The sequence below is a fragment of the Chelonoidis abingdonii genome, chromosome 4 (genome assembly GCF_003597395.2).
Source record: "Chelonoidis abingdonii isolate Lonesome George chromosome 4, CheloAbing_2.0, whole genome shotgun sequence".
In the NCBI taxonomy this organism is placed as follows: Eukaryota; Metazoa; Chordata; order Testudines; family Testudinidae; genus Chelonoidis; species Chelonoidis abingdonii.
The window spans coordinates 21,132,975-21,151,003 of NC_133772.1; the positions used below are offsets into that span (position 1 = coordinate 21,132,975).

At 44.2% G+C, this 18,029-nt stretch overlaps 2 protein-coding genes and 1 long non-coding RNA gene across 3 annotated transcripts in view; 1 reads left to right on the top strand and 2 right to left on the bottom strand.

Annotated features, from left to right (window-relative positions):
* Positions 1–2,852, bottom strand: part of C4H6orf89 (chromosome 4 C6orf89 homolog) — a 35,530-nt gene extending 32,678 nt beyond the window's left edge. The window contains exon 1 of the mRNA XM_032804912.2: positions 2,702–2,852. Coding sequence (XP_032660803.1) covers positions 2,702–2,706 — 5 coding nt within the window. The 5' untranslated portion in view covers positions 2,707–2,852. The remainder of the gene's footprint in view (positions 1–2,701) is intronic.
* Positions 2,853–3,374: 522 nt separating this feature from the next.
* Positions 3,375–7,441, top strand: LOC116839178 (uncharacterized). The gene is made up of 3 exons (XR_004377066.2): positions 3,375–3,991; positions 5,566–5,641; positions 7,354–7,441. It is a non-coding gene; the product is annotated as an uncharacterized LOC116839178 (long non-coding RNA).
* RAB44 (RAB44, member RAS oncogene family) overlaps positions 7,287–18,029 on the bottom strand; it is a 36,215-nt gene continuing 25,472 nt past the window's right edge. Inside the window, exons 14-18 of the mRNA XM_032804911.2 lie at positions 17,464–17,545; positions 16,344–16,458; positions 11,856–11,957; positions 10,579–10,655; positions 7,287–9,100 (exon numbers count right to left, since the gene is read on the bottom strand). Of these exons, the coding sequence (XP_032660802.1) occupies positions 9,013–9,100; positions 10,579–10,655; positions 11,856–11,957; positions 16,344–16,458; positions 17,464–17,545 (464 nt within the window). The 3' untranslated portion in view covers positions 7,287–9,012. The remainder of the gene's footprint in view (positions 9,101–10,578; positions 10,656–11,855; positions 11,958–16,343; positions 16,459–17,463; positions 17,546–18,029) is intronic.

Sequence of the window (18,029 nt, forward strand, 5' to 3'; positions counted from 1 at the left end):
GCTCCTGTATAGCTCTTTGTATCATTTGCTGAAATGCCAGAGCTCAGTCCTGCGAGCCCTCCACATAAAGAATTCCAGTGCATTCAATGAGAGCTGTGCACAAAGAGCTTGCAAAATCAAGCACTTGTTTTGTAATTGCTGGCAGCAATTCCATGCAGCAGCTCACGACAGATATCCTTACAGAAAGTGTCACATCGTGCAATTTTTCTCCTTTCTCTAGTAGCAGAAGCTCATCAGTGTCAAAAAAGCTGAGATATGTCATAAGACTAGCCCACTCTATATGAGTATCCACTATTAGGGAGCATAACTGAAGATGACACCTACAAATCATATACTACAATTGAAAACCTTTCACATTTCCTTAACAAAAGTCAAGAGTAATCTGTGTTCTCTGCTGGAAAATAAAATCCTTTTCTAACATTGTTTTAAAAATAAACGATGCCTTAAAAAGATCCATCATTTACTCTCAGATCAATGCAACATGATTTATGAAATAAGAATGACAGATTAACTCTTCTACTGAGTTGCTATATACATGTAGGAAATAAATCATCTATATCTTATTCGGCTAAGCCTATTAGAGAAATAACAGTCTTTACGTTTTGTTTTGGCACTTTTTTTTTATTGGAAAGCCATCAGGTTTACTGTTATTAATTATTACTATTATTTAGTACTTATTTACGGTAGTGAACCAATAAGAATCAGAAACCCATTCTGCTAGGTGATATACAAACACAGCAGCAGGGAAGGTTCCTGAACTAAAGAATTTATAGTTTAAAGCCCCAATCCTGCAAATATTTATGTATGAGATTAAAGTGATTCACATGCAGTCTTTTCAGGATTCGAGGTCTGCTCAAGCCTAATTTTAAAGCTGGACCAGAACCCACCCCAAGCGAAGGACAACTGACCTAAACCCAACCTGAGAGTGTTGAGTAGACCCAAACCTGACATTTCATCCTGAGCCTGTGTCAGTGTTGCCTCTTCCTTGGGGCTCAGCTTGGTGGGGGCTTCCCACTCCCTATGCCTGGTGCTGGCAATCAGGCCACCTCCTGCAGCAGGAGAGGGCGTGTGACTTGTCAGCACTCAGGAGCTGCAGCATACAAAGCATATTGATGTGGCGGCCAGCAGGAGTGAGGCACACAGTAGAAAAACGCAATGAGCCCACAGGCAGGAAGAGGTGATTAGAAATTACCAGACCTGGGCCAGCCACCTGTAATCAGGTTCAGTCAGGTTCGGGTTGGGTTGCAAGGCTCTATTCAGGATCATGCCCTTAGGTTCCAATCCTGCAAACATTTAAACATCTGCTCAACTTCATGCATGTGAGCAGTCCCATTGACTTCAATGCGAATGCTCGTGCTGTAAATTAAGCGTGTGCATAAGTGTTTGCAGAATCTGGGCTTAAGGGCAATCTAGTTTAAAAGAGATGTTATTGGATTAAAAATAATTTTTAAAAGACAAATATCAGGGGGTTGCCATGTTAGTCTGTATCCACAAAAACAATGAGGAGCCCAGTGGCATCTTAAAGACTAACAGATTTATCTGGGTATAAGTTTTCATGGGTAAGAAGTGGGTTTTTTACCCATGAAAGCTTATGCCCAAATAAATCTGTTAGTCTTTAAGGTGCCACCGGACTCCCTGTTGTTTTTTTAAAAGACAAGTTTCCTCACCTACATTACTAATAAGACCCAAGGTTATTAAATCTGAACAAATTTTAAAAATCAAATTTACATTTCACCACTTATGGTGTTGGTTTCCCAGCTGTGCCTCACTCTGCATGGGCAATAAGGAAAAAAAACCTAGACCTCATCCTGCACCTGAGTCGCACAGAGTCCCTTTTAAGACCATGGGGCTTTGCATGGGGGCAGGGCTCCAACTGCAGCATCAGAGCCCTTGTCAGCATTTGGCTTTCATGCAATAGCATGCTGGATTGCAAAACACGACAGTAATAAGTTGCAAGGCCAAAAACAAACAAAAAAATCTCTAAATATTTGCCTTGAAATTTTGTTCCTTAATTAGATTACTTCTGCTGACCCCAGGTTAGCTTGAAATTTTGTATTTTGGTACAATACTTAAATTTTTGACCTTCGTTCCCTTAGGGTACCCCCTTTAAGGGATCACTTCCCCACACCCAGAGCTGTAGCACAAACGCTTGCCAGTTGATTTGTTATTGAACTAAGGCCAAGCCCTTTTCTCTGCTCCACACTTCTCATTTTTCCACAGTTGGAGAGCAGCAGGAGTAAAAAGGGAACTATGACACCCAGCAGCTGGTGCAAGGGCACAAGGGCTCCGTAACTGGGATTTGCAGCAAATGGGCAGGGTGTCCTGGGAATCTGTCGGTACCTCCACCTGCCAGGTGCACCTGGGCCATCAGGCTCACCGCTCTGCCCTGCTCCCAGCACCTTCAGCGCCCCTGACCCAGGCTCCCCCTGCACTACCACCATTGCCCCCCTGCCCTCTCCTTCCTTCCAGTAACCCCACCACTCCGAGGCCCCCCTTCCTTCCTGCCTCTCTCCATATCCCGTTACCCACCTTCCCCATCCCCCTGCCCATTACTCACCCCTTCTGCCCCAGGACCTTCCCCTCTGCCCCCCTCCTCTGCCCCCGGACCTTACCCTCTCCCTTCCTCCCCCCATTACCCTCCCGGGCCGCTCCCTTGCTGCCCCGCCATTACCCGTGACCCCTCTCCTCCTGTGCCCCTCACCCCATCCACGCTCAGGCCCGGCTGCTTCTGCCTCCGCCCGGCGCTTCCTGCTTCCTGCTGCCGAGGCCGCAGATTGGCCGGGACTCGGGCGCCAGGAGCTGCGCAGCGCCGCCAAGACAGCCCCGGGCCTGCCCGCCGCGACCGCGCCCCCNCTTTGTCCGCCGTGGGCCCCGCAGCGGGATTCCCACTGGAGAAGCTGGTGAGGAAGGCCCCGGCCTCGGCCGCCCACTGGCCGCCCCTCACTGCAGCGCAGGTGGCCGTGGGGTCTGTCAGGTAGAGCAGCATGCCCGCACCGAGCCGCAGGAGCTCCGTAGCCGTGAGGTTGGCGTTGCCCGTCTCTGCCTTGCCCACAAGCACGAAGATGTCCGGCACGGAGATGCACTATGGGCAGAGGGACAGAGCACCACACCGCACTGAGCCCTGCGGAGACAAGCTGGGACTATGGCCTGGGGCCTGCAGAGCCCACTGGGTGACTGGCCTGCCCTGCCCTGCCAAGCCTGCCCTGCCCTGCCCTGCTATGCCTGCCCTGCCCTGCCATGCCTTCTGCCCCTATGTGCTGCCCCACTGTCCCACCTCCACTGTGCCCCTTGCCCCCCGTGCCCTCTCGCCCCACTGCCTCAGCCCCACCATGCCTTCTGCCCCTATGTGCTGCCCCACTGTCCCACCTCCACTGTGCCCCTCTCACCCACCCCACGGCCTCCCGCTGCCCTGCCACTCCAAGCAACCCACCTTCTGCCAGACTGCCCACCCCCTCACCAATTGCCCTGTCACCCACACATCTCCTACCTGACTGCTCTGCGTGGGTGCTGGAACTACTGGGGCAAGGGGGACTGCTACACTCCCTGGCTTGAAGTGGTTTCCATGCTATACGGGGTTGACAGTTTGGTTCAGTGGCTCTTAGCAGGCCCACTATAGAAATTGTTCCAGCCCCCCTGCTGCTCTGCTCCCCACAGCGCCCCCCACCCAAGTTCTGCCCAGCTGCCTTGACCACCCACAGCACTCCCTGTTTTGCTCTAAGTACCCTTACCATGAATATATTTTTGCCTTCCCCAGTCACTGTACAGCCTCACCCATTTTCCTCCTATGCCTTTGCTTTGTCCATGCACCGTCTCCCTCTATAGCTCCTGTCTTCTGCTGCTTAAGCTATTATCTAGTTGGCTACATACAGTTAAGAGTGTGGCCAGTGTCTGTTGCTTTTGGCCTGTGTCAGTACATTACGCTGAGTAAAACTGCAGTCACTTGCTTCCTTGTCAACTTTTGCAAAACTCTTGCTGGGAGTGCCATTTAAAAGTAAGCCGTCACCTCATTTTTATTTTCAGTTGTGTCCAAAATGTACTAGGCTCTGTACAGATTATACAGGACCAGTCCCTGTTGCAATGTGCTTACAGTCGATAGTAAACATCGTCCTAAATAGTTAACAGTGTTTGTGGAAAACCTTCATAACCTGCAGTCTACCCATTTCACAGCTCATACTGTTTCAAAAGTTTAACAATGAACAAATCTAAAACGTTGACATCATTCAAACACGTGAAAGCCAAGCAGGGCAGTGTCTCCATTAATACCATGTGGGGGCATCTGATCAGTGCAGACTCTGAGTTTCTGTACAGAGACTGGTCTCCATGCTTTCTCATGGCAATGAGAAAATATTTCCTTTTATCAGTTTTTAATTTTTCATCTTTTAAGCTGTAGCTTATGGAGCAAGCAAAGGACTCTCTGCATCCAGTGGATAGGGTACTGGAGCTGGCATTCAGAAAAACTTGATTCTAATTCTCAGCTGTGCTGCTGGCCTGGGGGGTGTCATTGGGCAAGTTATTTCATGGGTGTGTGCCTCAGTTTCCCCATCTGTGAAGTGGGAGTAATGATATTGACCTCCTTTGTAAAGCACTGTGAGATTTGCAGATGAAAAGTGCTAGTTATTGTGCTTGATTTGGTGCATATTTTATATACCAAGAAGAGTAAATAATACCTTAAACGATGAAAACAGAGAGAATTCGAGAAGTGGCTTTTTGAGACCAAATAGTTTGTGTATTTGAACTTTTGTACAATGATCTGTTAAAATGTGTCATGATGTAAGTGCTTCTTCAGTCCAGTTGTGCTCTGCTTTTAAGTAGCAGCTGGCAAAGTGGTATGGCTGCTGGCACTCTAGCTGGTTTATTGTTGTTTACTATGATTTTCTGCAGTGCTCTGAAATGGAATTTAATTTTGAAAAATTTTCTTTTACTGGTGAAGTACTTATAGTAATTCTGAAAGGTTTAAAGAGACACAACTTAAAAAAATCATATGGTGCAAGCAAATAAAATGTGTTTTCCTATGATATTACTATGACTCTGGGCCCTGATCCTCCAAACACACAGATGCACTTTATATGAGTAGTCCCTTTGACTTCAGTGACTCATATGTACGTGTTTGCATGACCCAGGCCTTATTTAAACATGAAAGAATTGTTAAAATGCAAAATTCTTGTCATTACTTATGCTCTTTGTTAACTTCCTTGCATTTCTCTCAGCTTGGAGAATGAAAAATCAATTTGACTTTTGTTTATATTGTATTCAGTTGTGCTTTCCAGTTTAGTGCTGCAGTGTTTAGTTCGCCAACACATCAGCGGGAGTGATTTTGGTTAAAAATATCTTTTTATCAGAATTAATGCCATTGGAATCACTGGAAATAAAATAGTACCATTTCTCTGTGTAGGATGTTTTATAAAAGTTTGGCTTTACAGATCTACATTTTGAGCCAAATTCAGGTTATCAGCATCTCTTATACAGCTCAAATATTATGCAGTTGGAATGCATTGTTGTATTTACTACCATCTAATGGAAGAACTGAGGAAAAGCAACCTTAACTAATTTAATCTTCTTTTGTAGGCAAATAAAGCTGTTTGCTGACCGATTGAAGCAGGGAAAGCGCCATCTTCCGTACATAATCCAAACAAGATTTAGGGTAAGACAAACCTCTTGTGGGCAGCTTTTGTCTACATGTAGCTGCACAGCTGCATGAAGTGAACAGATGGTCTGTTTTGGTTAATGGACACTGAGATTTTGTTACTTTCATTGTTGATTGGAATTTCCAGTGTATTTGGGTTTAGTCTGTTCAAGGCAATATACAGGGACTTTTAAAATAGAAATAGTACAGATTGGCTCAAATTAAACCTGGATCTGAAGACCCCAGAGCAGGAACTGAACTGTGCTGTCAGAGTCCCTCTTTAGGGAATATGTTCCAAAGACTGATCCTTGTACTAGATATGATAATTTCATTTTATAGTGAAGTGTTATAAGAGAGGATAGCCTACAAGAGGAATTATGTAAATTGGATTAAGCAAATATAGTCCTTTTATTATTAGGGCTAAGGGACAGTTGTCTTCTAGCTGGCATTAACAGTAAAGGCAACAGAATGCCTCTATAAGGAAAGAAGTTAGGGCATTGTCCTGGGATTTGAGGTACCTGAGCTCATTTCCCCCTTCTGCCACAGGTTTCCTGTGTGACCTTGGGCAAGTCCCTTGGACTCAGATCCTCAAAGTTGTATAGAAATCTAGCTCCCATTGAAATCAACAGGAATTAGGCACCTAAATACCTTTGAAGGTCTGGGCTATAGTCTCTCTATTCCTCAGTTGCACATCTGTACAATGGGGCTAATAGCAGTGCCCTGCCTCACAGGAGAGGTTGTGAGGTTAATCCATTAAAGAGTGTGAATTGCCCAGATACAGCACAAGTGCAGGTAGAGTTTAGTGCCACCTAATCAGAAATAGGAATATACCACTTTGGGCAGAGATGAGACAAGCTATGTAAATAAAAGGTTGTTAGAATGAATGGCAGGCAGAGGGCTCAAAGGCAGCCTTTGTAGGAATTTATGTGGCAGGAAGTGAAACTGGCAGCTCCATTCAGTGTGAAATTAAATTGATGCATACACTGGAATAGGGAGAGGCTGTAATTTCTGATTAAAAGAGAGATTGTTAAAGTCTCCATAATGTTGAGAAAACAGATTATTCAGCCAATGACTTTGCAGCTAAGATGCTAATGCAGGAGGTTCACCCCTCTGCTGTAGTACGTGTCAGGAGGCAGGTAAACCTGACATACACAGAATGTTTTGGTGACTCAGGGGAGATGGAGTTCTGAAATGTTACAATGCTAACAGAGAGAGACAGCCCGTCAGTGAAACACTGAAACACCTGAGCTCTGACATTGTAAGATGTGATCCTTTGTCTTAATTACAAGATCCTGCTGTACCTGGCTAACCTTGTTACCCAAACTAGCACTGGTTACGATCTGATACCATTTGTTAATGTGTGACCAGTGGATCTCTCCATCTGCTAATCAGCTTTGCTTTATTTGAGATCTTTTTGGTCTTGGTGTATTCTTGGAATATTCACAGTTGTCCTGTAATGTAACTTTATTGGTCATTTTCCCCAACTGTAACCAACAAATGGACAATTCCATTCTTTTAGGTCTCTAAACATCCTCTGCCTTTCTGTGAAAGTGTCCCAGCTCCTTCACTAAATTTCAGTAGCTTGAGCAGAACTGATATCACCAATTTGTGTGATAGCATTATGAATAACACACACACATAAAAAGAGAAGCAGAACCAAAAATAAGTTAAAATACCCTTTTATTTATAGTGTTGAAAAATTACTCATCATTGTTTCTACATTTATACAGGGCCTGGCACAATGGGGCCCCCGACCTGGCTGAGGTCTCTGGGATATAAATGTTAAATAACACTGATGATGATAATAATCAGCTGAGGGTCTCGGCGGACAACTTAATGATCTTTCCAAATGTTGTTTGTACCGTTAGCCAGCTATTGTAAAGCACTTTAGATAAAAGCATTATATTTTAAAAAAATTTTAATAATAATTAACATTTTTTGTTCTACAAATAAAAGCACACAACTCATATTTTAATATAGTCTTGCCTTTCTAATGTGATGGATGTGCCCACTCTCCCCTGCTGCGTCAGTCCCCGAGCTGGGGCTGGGAAGGAGCGGGGGTCTCCCCTGCTGCAGCAGCCATCAAGCTAGGATGGGAAGGAGAAAGGGTCTATCCCTCTCTCCCCCGCTGCGGCAGCCCCCAAGCTGGAGCTGGGAAGGACTGGGGTGTCTCCCTGACAGTCATAGCCTTGGAGCTGGGGAAAGTCAGCTCTTTCTCTGGCCACTGCAGCCCTGTACCTCCCAAATTCCCCCCACCCCCTCTTCTCACCCGACTGCCCCCTCCCACCTACCCCCTTTTCCTCCCAAGGCCACCCCCTCACCTTACATGTGCATCTTCTCCAGGATCCAGGCACCTAATTAGTGGAGCCACACCTGCAAGGCTCCATTTATTAGGTGGCTGGCCCTTCATTCTCTTGTGTACGGCCCCCCACGCATGTACTTTAGAGGAAACTATCCGTGGACCACCTGAATGGAGCTCGCGGACCACAGTTTCAGAACCTCTGTTCTAATGCAACAATCCATTGCCTTGGAGGCTGTTCCATTGCTCAAAGTACCCTCCACTGAAAATGATAGACTCACAAATATTCCGCTGATCAAACTATTCGATTGACTCATCGCTCCAAAGTGATTTTATTATCCTGTACCTTCTACCCATCTTTCTATGTGTTGTTTTTTTAATCACAGTTTTAGCAGTCTTTTTTGTAGGGATCCTCTATTGACCACTGGTGTAGTACAATACGAGACGTATGTGAGGGCAAAGCTAGATATTATAAAGGTAAAGACACTTCAAACTGATGACATACTTTATAAAGTGCAATCAGAAAAATGACTGTAAAAATGAGATTGAGGCATATTGTGTATTCTCTCTCAATTGAATCTGGATCAGATTTTCTGAGTTTACACATTCTGAGTGAAATTCACCACTGTGCAGAGGTGCCTGCACCACTTAAACCAATTGTGAGATCTCCTGCGATACATTATAGGCTTTGCACAGGCCCTCTGCATAAGAGTGAATTCCACCCTCAAAGAGGATTTTTCTATCCGCTGGCTGCAAAACTCATTCTGAGATCTGAAAATCCATCTGGGCTCTTTCTGCTTCTTGCATCAGGAGCAGCAATGGAGGGGCACAGTTTTGATCTCTTAATGAAAGAAATAATGTTTGCCCACTAATGGGTTAGGCCCTAACATTCTGTGGGGGTAGGCAATCAGAGAAATAGATTAGCTATGAATGAGACAGATTACAACTCACTCCCTCACAACTGCATTTGTTCTGTAATACTTAAGGGGAATCAGTAAAGTCAGACATGAGGAGCAGAGATGAAGGTTAAGAGAGGGCCATTCTTATGCTTTCAGGCTGTATTTTTTGATCAAAGCACCAAGTTTCTCGGTCATCTGCAGCAACCTCTTTTCTTCTTTGGTGGCGCTGGTACCTCCACCACCTCAGTTTTTAATCTGTCTTCGTGAGCTTTCAGTGATCTGGCATGATAAACATGAAACAAATTAGCCAGTTAATTGCCCTGCTGTTTAGAATCTACATCATCATCTGTCGTGGAAAGCTCTAGTAAAGGGTAGGGCTGAGGTGTTCAAAGGGTCTGAAAAGAGTTGCATGCCCGATTCCCACAGCAATTCAATGGAATTTGGGCACCTATTCCTTTAGGCTCCATTGAAAATTCCAACCTCAGTCAAGCCACAGTCAAAACAAACCTGCTCATGTCAATCAACCCATAGGGGAGTTAAGCAACATCCTGAGGATTGGAGCCCAGATTGCGAGCTGTCTCCAGGCAACGCAGTAAACCTAACAACAGCAGGTAGAATGATGCCTGGCTTGTTGCTTCCAGCTAGCCACCTACTCTCTGTACAACACTCCAGGAGAAGGAGAAATAGCTAAGGTCCTTTGTGCCCTCAGGTCCTTGTGTTATTCTGTGGTGGGGAGAAGGGGATTGGGTTGGCAGCATCTAGAAGTCACACTGGACGTTTTTAGTGGGGGAGCATAAGTGGATATGGGCCCGGTATGCCCTGTTCCATTCTTCCTTCCAACAGTCTGTTCTAGACACAAAATATACTATTGATGGTTTTGTTAACCTGCTTTTTCAGGGCTGAATGTTTGAGGTTCATCCTGACATTCCAGTGAAGAATCCATTTAGGGACCATTTTTGTGGGCCAGGACAATGGAATAAACTCCCCCATGCAAGGCCGGCTCCAGGCACCAGCCCAGCAAGCAGCTGCTTGGGGCAGCCAACGGTGAGGGGTGGCATGTCTGGGTCTTCGGCGGCAATTTGGCAGCGGTCCCTTACTCTTTTCTTGGAGCGAAGCACCAGCCACTGAATTGCTGCCGAAGACTGAAGCGGTGGCAGTAGAGCTGCAGATCACGATCGCGGGGGGGCTTTTTCTTTCCTTTTTGCTGCTTGGGGCAGCAAAAACCCTGGAGCTGGCCCTGCCCCCATGAACTAAAGACCATCACAAACCTCACCAACTTCCATACCAAGTGCAAGATGCACTTCTCTGAGCTTGTCTTCTCCAATATAAACACAGACCAACATATATACTTAAGGAAAAAACAACTCTCTCTCTGCCAAAACAAGCCATGCCACTGCACGTGCTTCTCTGCTTAGGGAGAGGATGAGAGAACAAACAAGTGACTGATTTTAGTCACGTTGCTTAATACATGACTGGAAAGTACTCTGATACTATGCAGTGTAAAAACTTGTCCCAGCTAAAACAGACTCTTATCTTTGCATCTATGGACGGATCCTCAGCTGTGGTAAACTGGTGTAGCTCCAGTTTTGACACACCCTGGATGGGCACATAGGAGCTGCGTACATTATCTATGGAGCATTGGGATATACAGCTTTCAGCTGCAGGGGTCATGTCAGCATGTAAAACTGAAGAGCAGTGGAAATCAGGACCCAACCCATTAATTCAGGACAGTCAACAATCCCACGGCACACTCTCACCTGGCGAAGTCAATCATGGATTCAGAGACTTTGTCGCCTGACGCAGCACTGCATTCATAAAACAAGAGCTCACACTCCTGGAAGACACAAGAAGGCACACACAAATGCACTTCCCTTCCAAAACTATTTGATAGGTTCAAGCCATAGATTGCATAGATTTAAAACAGGTGGAGCACAAGTGTTGTGATTTTTCTCAGATAATCATCAAACAACCAAAGATGGGGGAGTCAGTGCATTTGGAGCAATGATATCATGGTTTGTATAGGATTAAAAAAAAAGCACGAGGGACTAATTACGCGAGGAAAGGTGGTGATCTGTTGGAAATGCACGGCCCAGAGGGTCTCCTTACTGCTGTGGCACAGAATTCATATGTGAATAAAATTGTGCATTGTAATTATTAAGTTATGGGAATGTTGAGAATGAAACCCAGCTTCCCCAGCAGCTTCAGTGCTAATCTTTAACGGCAAGGGAAAGCCTGGCATGCTATAGACGTACACAGAGGCAGCACTGCCTAGTGGATTGAACACAGAGTTGGCAGCTAGAATGCTCTCTTTCTGGCTCTGCCAGTGAATTGCTGTGTGTCCTTGGGTAAGTCACCTCATCTCTCTGTCCCAGGTTCTGTAAAATGAGGAGAGCGATACTTGTCCATCTCACAGACTGTTACAAGAATCAGTGCTTGGACACATAAAGCATCTTTCCAAAGGGATGAGTCAGTAATTGCTTTATGTTTTATTATTTACATAGTCCTGGAGAGGTGCCTGGCATGTTATGTACAGATAGGCCCAGATCCTCAAAGACATGTAGGAGCCTAATTTCCATGGAAATCAAGGGAATTACGCACCTAAATACCTTTGAGGATCTGGGCCAGATTCTCTGCCTCAAAAATGTTACAGCTTGAGGCCCTGATCCTGTAAGCTGCTCTGCTGGGGTTCAGTTCAGTGGAGGAGGATCAGGGAATAGCTTGCCAGATCACGGTCTGAGTTGAAACAGGCCAGCAGGAGGAAACAAAAACACAAGGCGCAGGAGGGCGCAAGATATGGTTCTGTGGTCATTTCCTGGCAATTAATGACGAGCCCGATGTGTTAAGGGCTCTCTGCTTTGCCTCAGGTCCTCAGTTCCCACACTAATCGTTAATGGGAGGAAATGCCTATCCTGTCAGTCATCATGGCTTAATTATAGCCTTGGTTTTGCTTTATTCTTTTAACCCTCCGACCCCCAATTAAGGATGGTGAAATAATTTAAATGGATGGCAAACTCCAATAGATCTGTTCACATACCTTAGCCAAGCGTCCACCCTCTTCAGTAGATACCTGTCTTTCTGCGGCACAGTCTGTTTTGTTACCAAGTAGAAGGATGACAACTCCATCTCCTGCTCCTTCCTGTGAAGCAGGTCAGGTGTGGTGAAATCTTGGCCCCAGTGAAGTCAGTGGAAGTTTTGCCATTGACCATAATGAGATCTCCAGTTTGTTCAAATCATAACCCTACACAGCTTCTGAACACATCAGGGCAAAGCCTAGAGTAACCCCACTGACCTGCATGGATTTGGTCCACTGGGGCTTGGGTTTACATGATAGAGCAGGGGTAGGCAACCTATGGCACGCGTGCCAAAGGCAGCACGCGAGCTGATTTTCAGTGCCACTCACACTGCCTGGGTCCTGGCCACTGGTCCGGGAGGGCTCTGCATTTTAATTTAATTTTAAATGAAACTTCTGAAACATTTTGAAACCTTATTTACTTTACATATAACAATTGTTTAGTTATATATTATTGACTTATAGAAAGAGACGTTCTAAAAAGGTTAAAATGTATTACTGGCACGCAAAACCATACATTCGAGTGAATAAATGACGACTCGGCACACCACTTCTGAAAGGTTGCCAACCCCTGTGATAGAGCATCTCGTCCAGAAAGGCATCTGGTCTTGATTTGAAGCCATGAAGAGATGGAGAATCTGCCACTTCCCTTGGAAGTTTGTTAAAATAGTTCCAACCGACCCCAGAGTAGATTGAAAAATTAATGTAAACATTTAATGAAAAAACTGACTTTGTTTCCATTCCTCAGGGTTCAAAGCTGATCCATTTTCTTTAAAAAAAACAAAAAAACTTTTTTTTTTGCATTTTTTAAATTAAAAAAAACTGCAGAAATCATTTTCAAAATCCTTCATTTTCCCCCAAATCAAAACAAAAAAGAGTTGGTAGCCATTTTGACAATGTTTTCAGTAAACAACATCAGGAAAATATTGTGCAAACTAGAAAAAATGAACCTTTATTACAAAATAAATAAATGAATGATAGAATAAAGGCTATTAATTAACATAAGAATGGCCATACTGGGTCAGACCAAAGGTTCATCTAGCCCAGTGTCCTTTCTTAAACAGTGGCCAATGCCAGTGGCCAATTGACAAAAAAAAATCTGGAAAATTTCCACCTGCTTCAGTTATAGCCAGCTCATGGATGAGATGCCAAATCAAGGCTGTGACCTTTCATAGTTATTAAAGAACCCGTGAAACTTTTCCCTAAACAAGAATAAGGCTGTCAGTGGTATAGTTCTACAAGGAATTCTTAAAACACTCATCTTGGCAACTACTGCATTGTCTTCATAAGAGATTAGGCCAATTTAGCCCTTGTATTCATGTAGGTGCCTGCAGCTGACTTCAGTGGGAACTGTGAGTGTGTGGTCAAGGGCAAAATTTGGCCCATATTGATGTAACAGTTTTGCTTAGTGGCTAGAGCACTGGACTGAGACTTAAGAGACCTAGGTTCTATTCCAGGGTCTAGCCTGCTGGGTAACCTTTTCCCTCGCTGTGCCTCAGTTTCCTCATCTGTAAAATGGGGATAATAATACTGACTTCCTTTGTAAAGCACTTTGTGATCTGTGGATGAAAAGTGCTATATAAGAGCTAGTATTATTATGACACCAAAGAAAGACTCTGCCACTCTTCAGTTACTTGCTACTGCAAATCCCAACCCTCATGTGGCCAGATGCAGAATAATGTAAATCAGTGTAGCTCCATTGACATAATGGAGTTACATCAATTAAAACCATCTGAGGATCTGGCCAGATACAGCTGCATACGTTGAAATTTACAAATGTTTCTTCCATCTGCATTCCTAGCTTAGCATAAGACATGGGTCGAATTCATTCCTTATGTCATTCCAGTATGTTTTATGGGGATTACATCATGGGTGACTCTGTCTAGATAATGATACTGAGGGCTGATAAAATTTCATGGCATCAACTACGTGGGTTGTATATGTCTTTTTCAAAAAACGAATAGTCCCAGTACCAATGCCCTTGTTCCTCTCTTGACTATTTTCTTGGACCAATATAGTCATCCTAAACATAATTCATAAAATATAGGTGGCCCAGTTCTGCTCTGATTTCTGCCCCCAATCAGCCTGGCTGAGTATAGTTGGGTTTGATGACGTTTAGGTCAGGGCAGAATTTGGTCCTGTCTTCTAAAATGACTACGTGTTTCTTTTTAAGAATATGGCATTTAAAGATCTCAGAGCCTCTTGCACTAATTAATTTAGCCTCACAATCCTCCCTCTCCCATAGAACAGTTGGGAAACTGAGGCACAGAAAGGTGCAGTGCCTCACTGAGAGTCAAACAGCAAGTTTGAGACCAAGCTGGGAATAGAATCTAGGGGTCTTTGTTTCCAGTCCCCCACTCAACAGCTAAGAGTATGTCTACATTGCAAAAAAAGGTGTGTTCTTGACTCAAGTTAACTAAGCCACATTAGCTAACTCAGGTTAAAATAGCAATGAAGACATGACAACTCGGCTTTAATTTGGGTTAGCAGCATCAATTCAAGCCCAGAGTTCAAACTCGAGTTGCCATGGCTTCACTGCTGGTCTCACCCAAGTTAAGAACACTCCTTTTTTGCAGTAGAGACGTACCTTAAAACTCACCGCCTCTCTTAGTTGAACAGACAGACATATTTCCTCGTTCTGGCTCGTAGAGATATTTAAATAGTTCCTTAGGCTATGGCATTATGTCTCTGGGTATGTCTACACAGCAACTGGGAGATGTAATCCCCAGCGTGAGTAGACTTGTACACACTAGTTCTGCTCAAACCAGTGCCTAAAAACAGTGTGGCCATGGTGGCTCGGGCTGTGTATCCAAGGAGTCACGCAGGACTGATTGTACTCTGGTGGCTAGCCCGAGCCCCTAACCATTCTGTGGTGGCCATGCTGGTATTTTAAGTGCCAGCTCAAGCTTGGCTATTACACCTCCCGCCTGCTGTGTAGACACATGTATGACACAGAGCAAGCCAGTGCAATAATGAGCATCCAATGACCCTGCCATTGGACTCCCTCTGACAGCAGCTGTCTCATCCAGGGTAGCCATCCCAGAAGAACCTATCTTGAACTTAGTGCATTTAAAACCAGGAAGGAGGGGAGACTTATTACCCAGCCAAATTCAGATTCCAATCACATGGGGGTTAATCTGGAGCAGTGGTTCCCAAATTGGGGTTCGTGAACCCCTGGGAATTCATGAAATGTTACAGGGGGTTCTTGGAGAAAAAAAATCCCTAATGGCAGACAGAGCTGTCCCTAGGGACCCCAGGCAGCATGGGGCCAGCAGCCCAGAGCCCCTGGACTTCCAAGAGAGAAGCAGATCAAAGCAAGCATATCTATCACACTGAGGAGATTTAAACTTCAAGACTCCTTATATGAAATGGAAAGGGAGGTGGATATTTTTTGCTGTTTTTAAAATTAAATAGGCAGCTAGTATTGTTTTTAAAATTATTATGAAGAACAAGTTTAAGCTTTGTTGTAATGAGCATTATTTGCCTGGACTGCTCAAGACCTGAATGCTTGTATAGCAGGAACTTTTGGAGTTGGCTTCTTAAATACCTTTATGCTGTTTCACATCTGATACTCCTTGATGAAACATAGGAGCCTTGTCTTATAACAGGCTTATTCAAAGTGATACAAGCTACGAAAGTGAGATCTTGCAGGAGTTTTCATAATGTAACAAAAATACTGTAATGATAAATAATAATTAATAATAAATAGGGTATAATAAGCATGTCATATTTTTTTTTATATTTCCAAGATTATGGCTTTTTATAATTTATACTCAGGTTAAGGAGAAAATCCCTGGAAATATTCATTTTTAGGAGGAGGTTCGCAAGACTTGACATTTTAGTGAAAGGGGTTCATAGGTTGTTACAGTTTGTGAGCCACTGATCTGGAGTAACTCAGTTGAAGAGAACAGCATCACTGAGTTTACACTTCTGTCACAGAGAGCAGAATATGGTCCGTAACACCCACCCTCATGAAAGGAAGGGAAAGCCAGAGTGAAGAAACATGTAGACTCTTTGGGCCGGATTCTCTGATAGTATAAATTGGTGTCGCTTCAATGAAGCTATCCTGATTTAAACCAGCTACAGATCTGGCCCTGTGCCCATCATGATTCCGTTACAGCGTTCACATGGGCCAGATGGTTTTGTAGCTAAAGCAGAGACATGAGTTCTAGCCCCAGTGCTCCACTGACTCACTGTGCAGCATCGGGCATATTACCTTACCTCTCTGTGCCTCAGTTTCTGAGCTGTAAAATGGGGATAATAATACTTGCCTACCTCTCAGGAGAGAAATGAGTCTCAGTTCATTAATGTTTGTGAAGTACTTGGAAATCCTCAGATAGAAAGAACTAATAAAGCATAAAGAATTATAGGGTGGAAGCCTGGTCCCATTGAAGTCACTGGGAGTCTTGGCATTACCTTCAGTGGAGCCAGGATTTCACCCATTATACCTACATGGATACAATTCAGCCAGTACCGCACGTCTGCAAAGGAGTATTCTGAAGTGACATCATACATCAACACCACTCCGTCAGCTTTTCGGAAGAACTGCTTGGTGATGCTATGGTACCTGTCAGAAAGCACTTTTGCTTTTTACACTTAGGTTCTTACTCTTTTTGCACCATTTTTAACAGCAATCCAGAGGTTTAAAAAAACCCACAAGTACATACAAAGTGTGTTTCAGGTAGGGGTTGTGCGAAACCATGGTAACAAAACTGAAAATGCAAATGTGCAAAAATATGCAAATATTCCCTCCTGCAAGGGTGTGAAGCAAAGACACCATTTTGCAAAGTTTGACAGATAAGTGAAACTGGGGGAGAATATGGGCAAGGGTTTGCAAAGCTTTGGCAGAAATGAATTTCAAAATTCATTACAGTTTTGCAAAGCCTTAACTGTGTGTGCATGGGTTTATAGATAGATAACAGGTAATTATAGTTATGTGTGTATGTGTATATGCATACACATGGAGTAAATACACACACATTATATTTTCTGTATACCATATACATATAAACACACAAAATACAAAGAAATATTTGTGTCTAGGTATATACATATATAAATAGAATAAATGCACACACTCCATGTTATGTGTATATGTTGAGATAGCTCAGTAGTTTGAGCATTGGCCTGCTAAACCCAGGGTTGTGAGTTCAATCCTTGAGAGAGCTATTTGGGGCAAAAATCTGTGTAGGGATTGGTCTTGCTTTGAGTAGGGGGTTGGACTAGATGACCTCCTGAGGTTCCTTCCAACGCTGATATGCTAAGTAGATATATACACACATATCTGTGAATTTAGGGTCAAATTCTGGCCTCTCTGACATCAGCAGGAGTTTGTGTTGAGTGGTACCGAGGTTTGGCCTTCAGTACTTACGAGAGGAGCCCTACTGACAGCCCTGGGGACTAAAGGTCTCCCTAAATTCAGTCCTGCCCCAATGAGCTTGGATGTTTATTCTTCATCTGGACTTTATCCTTTCAAATGTCTTGTGTGAGCATGTATTTATGTGGATTTCCTTATCCAAAGCTGTATTTCCCTGTACGCATTCTTTTTTGTATATATAGCACTGTGCCTTACCTTTCTTGGCCAGCCGTGTCCCATAGGCGTAGAGCAAAGCACTTGTTGTCCACAAAAAGGTTTTTGACCCGATAATCCATTCCTAGGGCATACAGCACATTTGTAATGCGGTAGAATTCAGCCATGAGATATGGACATGGGGCAGGAGTGATAGGATGATATTCTATGGCCACCCTAGATGATCACAATAGTCTCTTCCCAGATTAAAATCCCAGAATAGTGGCTGGGTTTTAAAAAGATCTGGTTAGTTTTACGATGACTAATAAGAGTAACAGTTGAGCATGTTCTGCTAACCGGTTCATGGACCAGGGAGATTTTCTGCTCCATTGCCCCCCTGTACAATGGATCGGGTGCTTTATTTAACGTTTATCCCCGATCCTGCAGTCCGATCCGCACAGCCAGCTGCTTGCTGCTGCAGAATCCAGTGAGGTCAGTGGGAGCCCATGCACAGATCAGACTGCGGGATTGGGGCCTGAGATTGGTAACGTACCCAAGCTCAAGGTATATCTGTACAGATCCATCTTAAATATGTGGAGGTGTGTCTCTCACTTTCCTCTCATGCATCA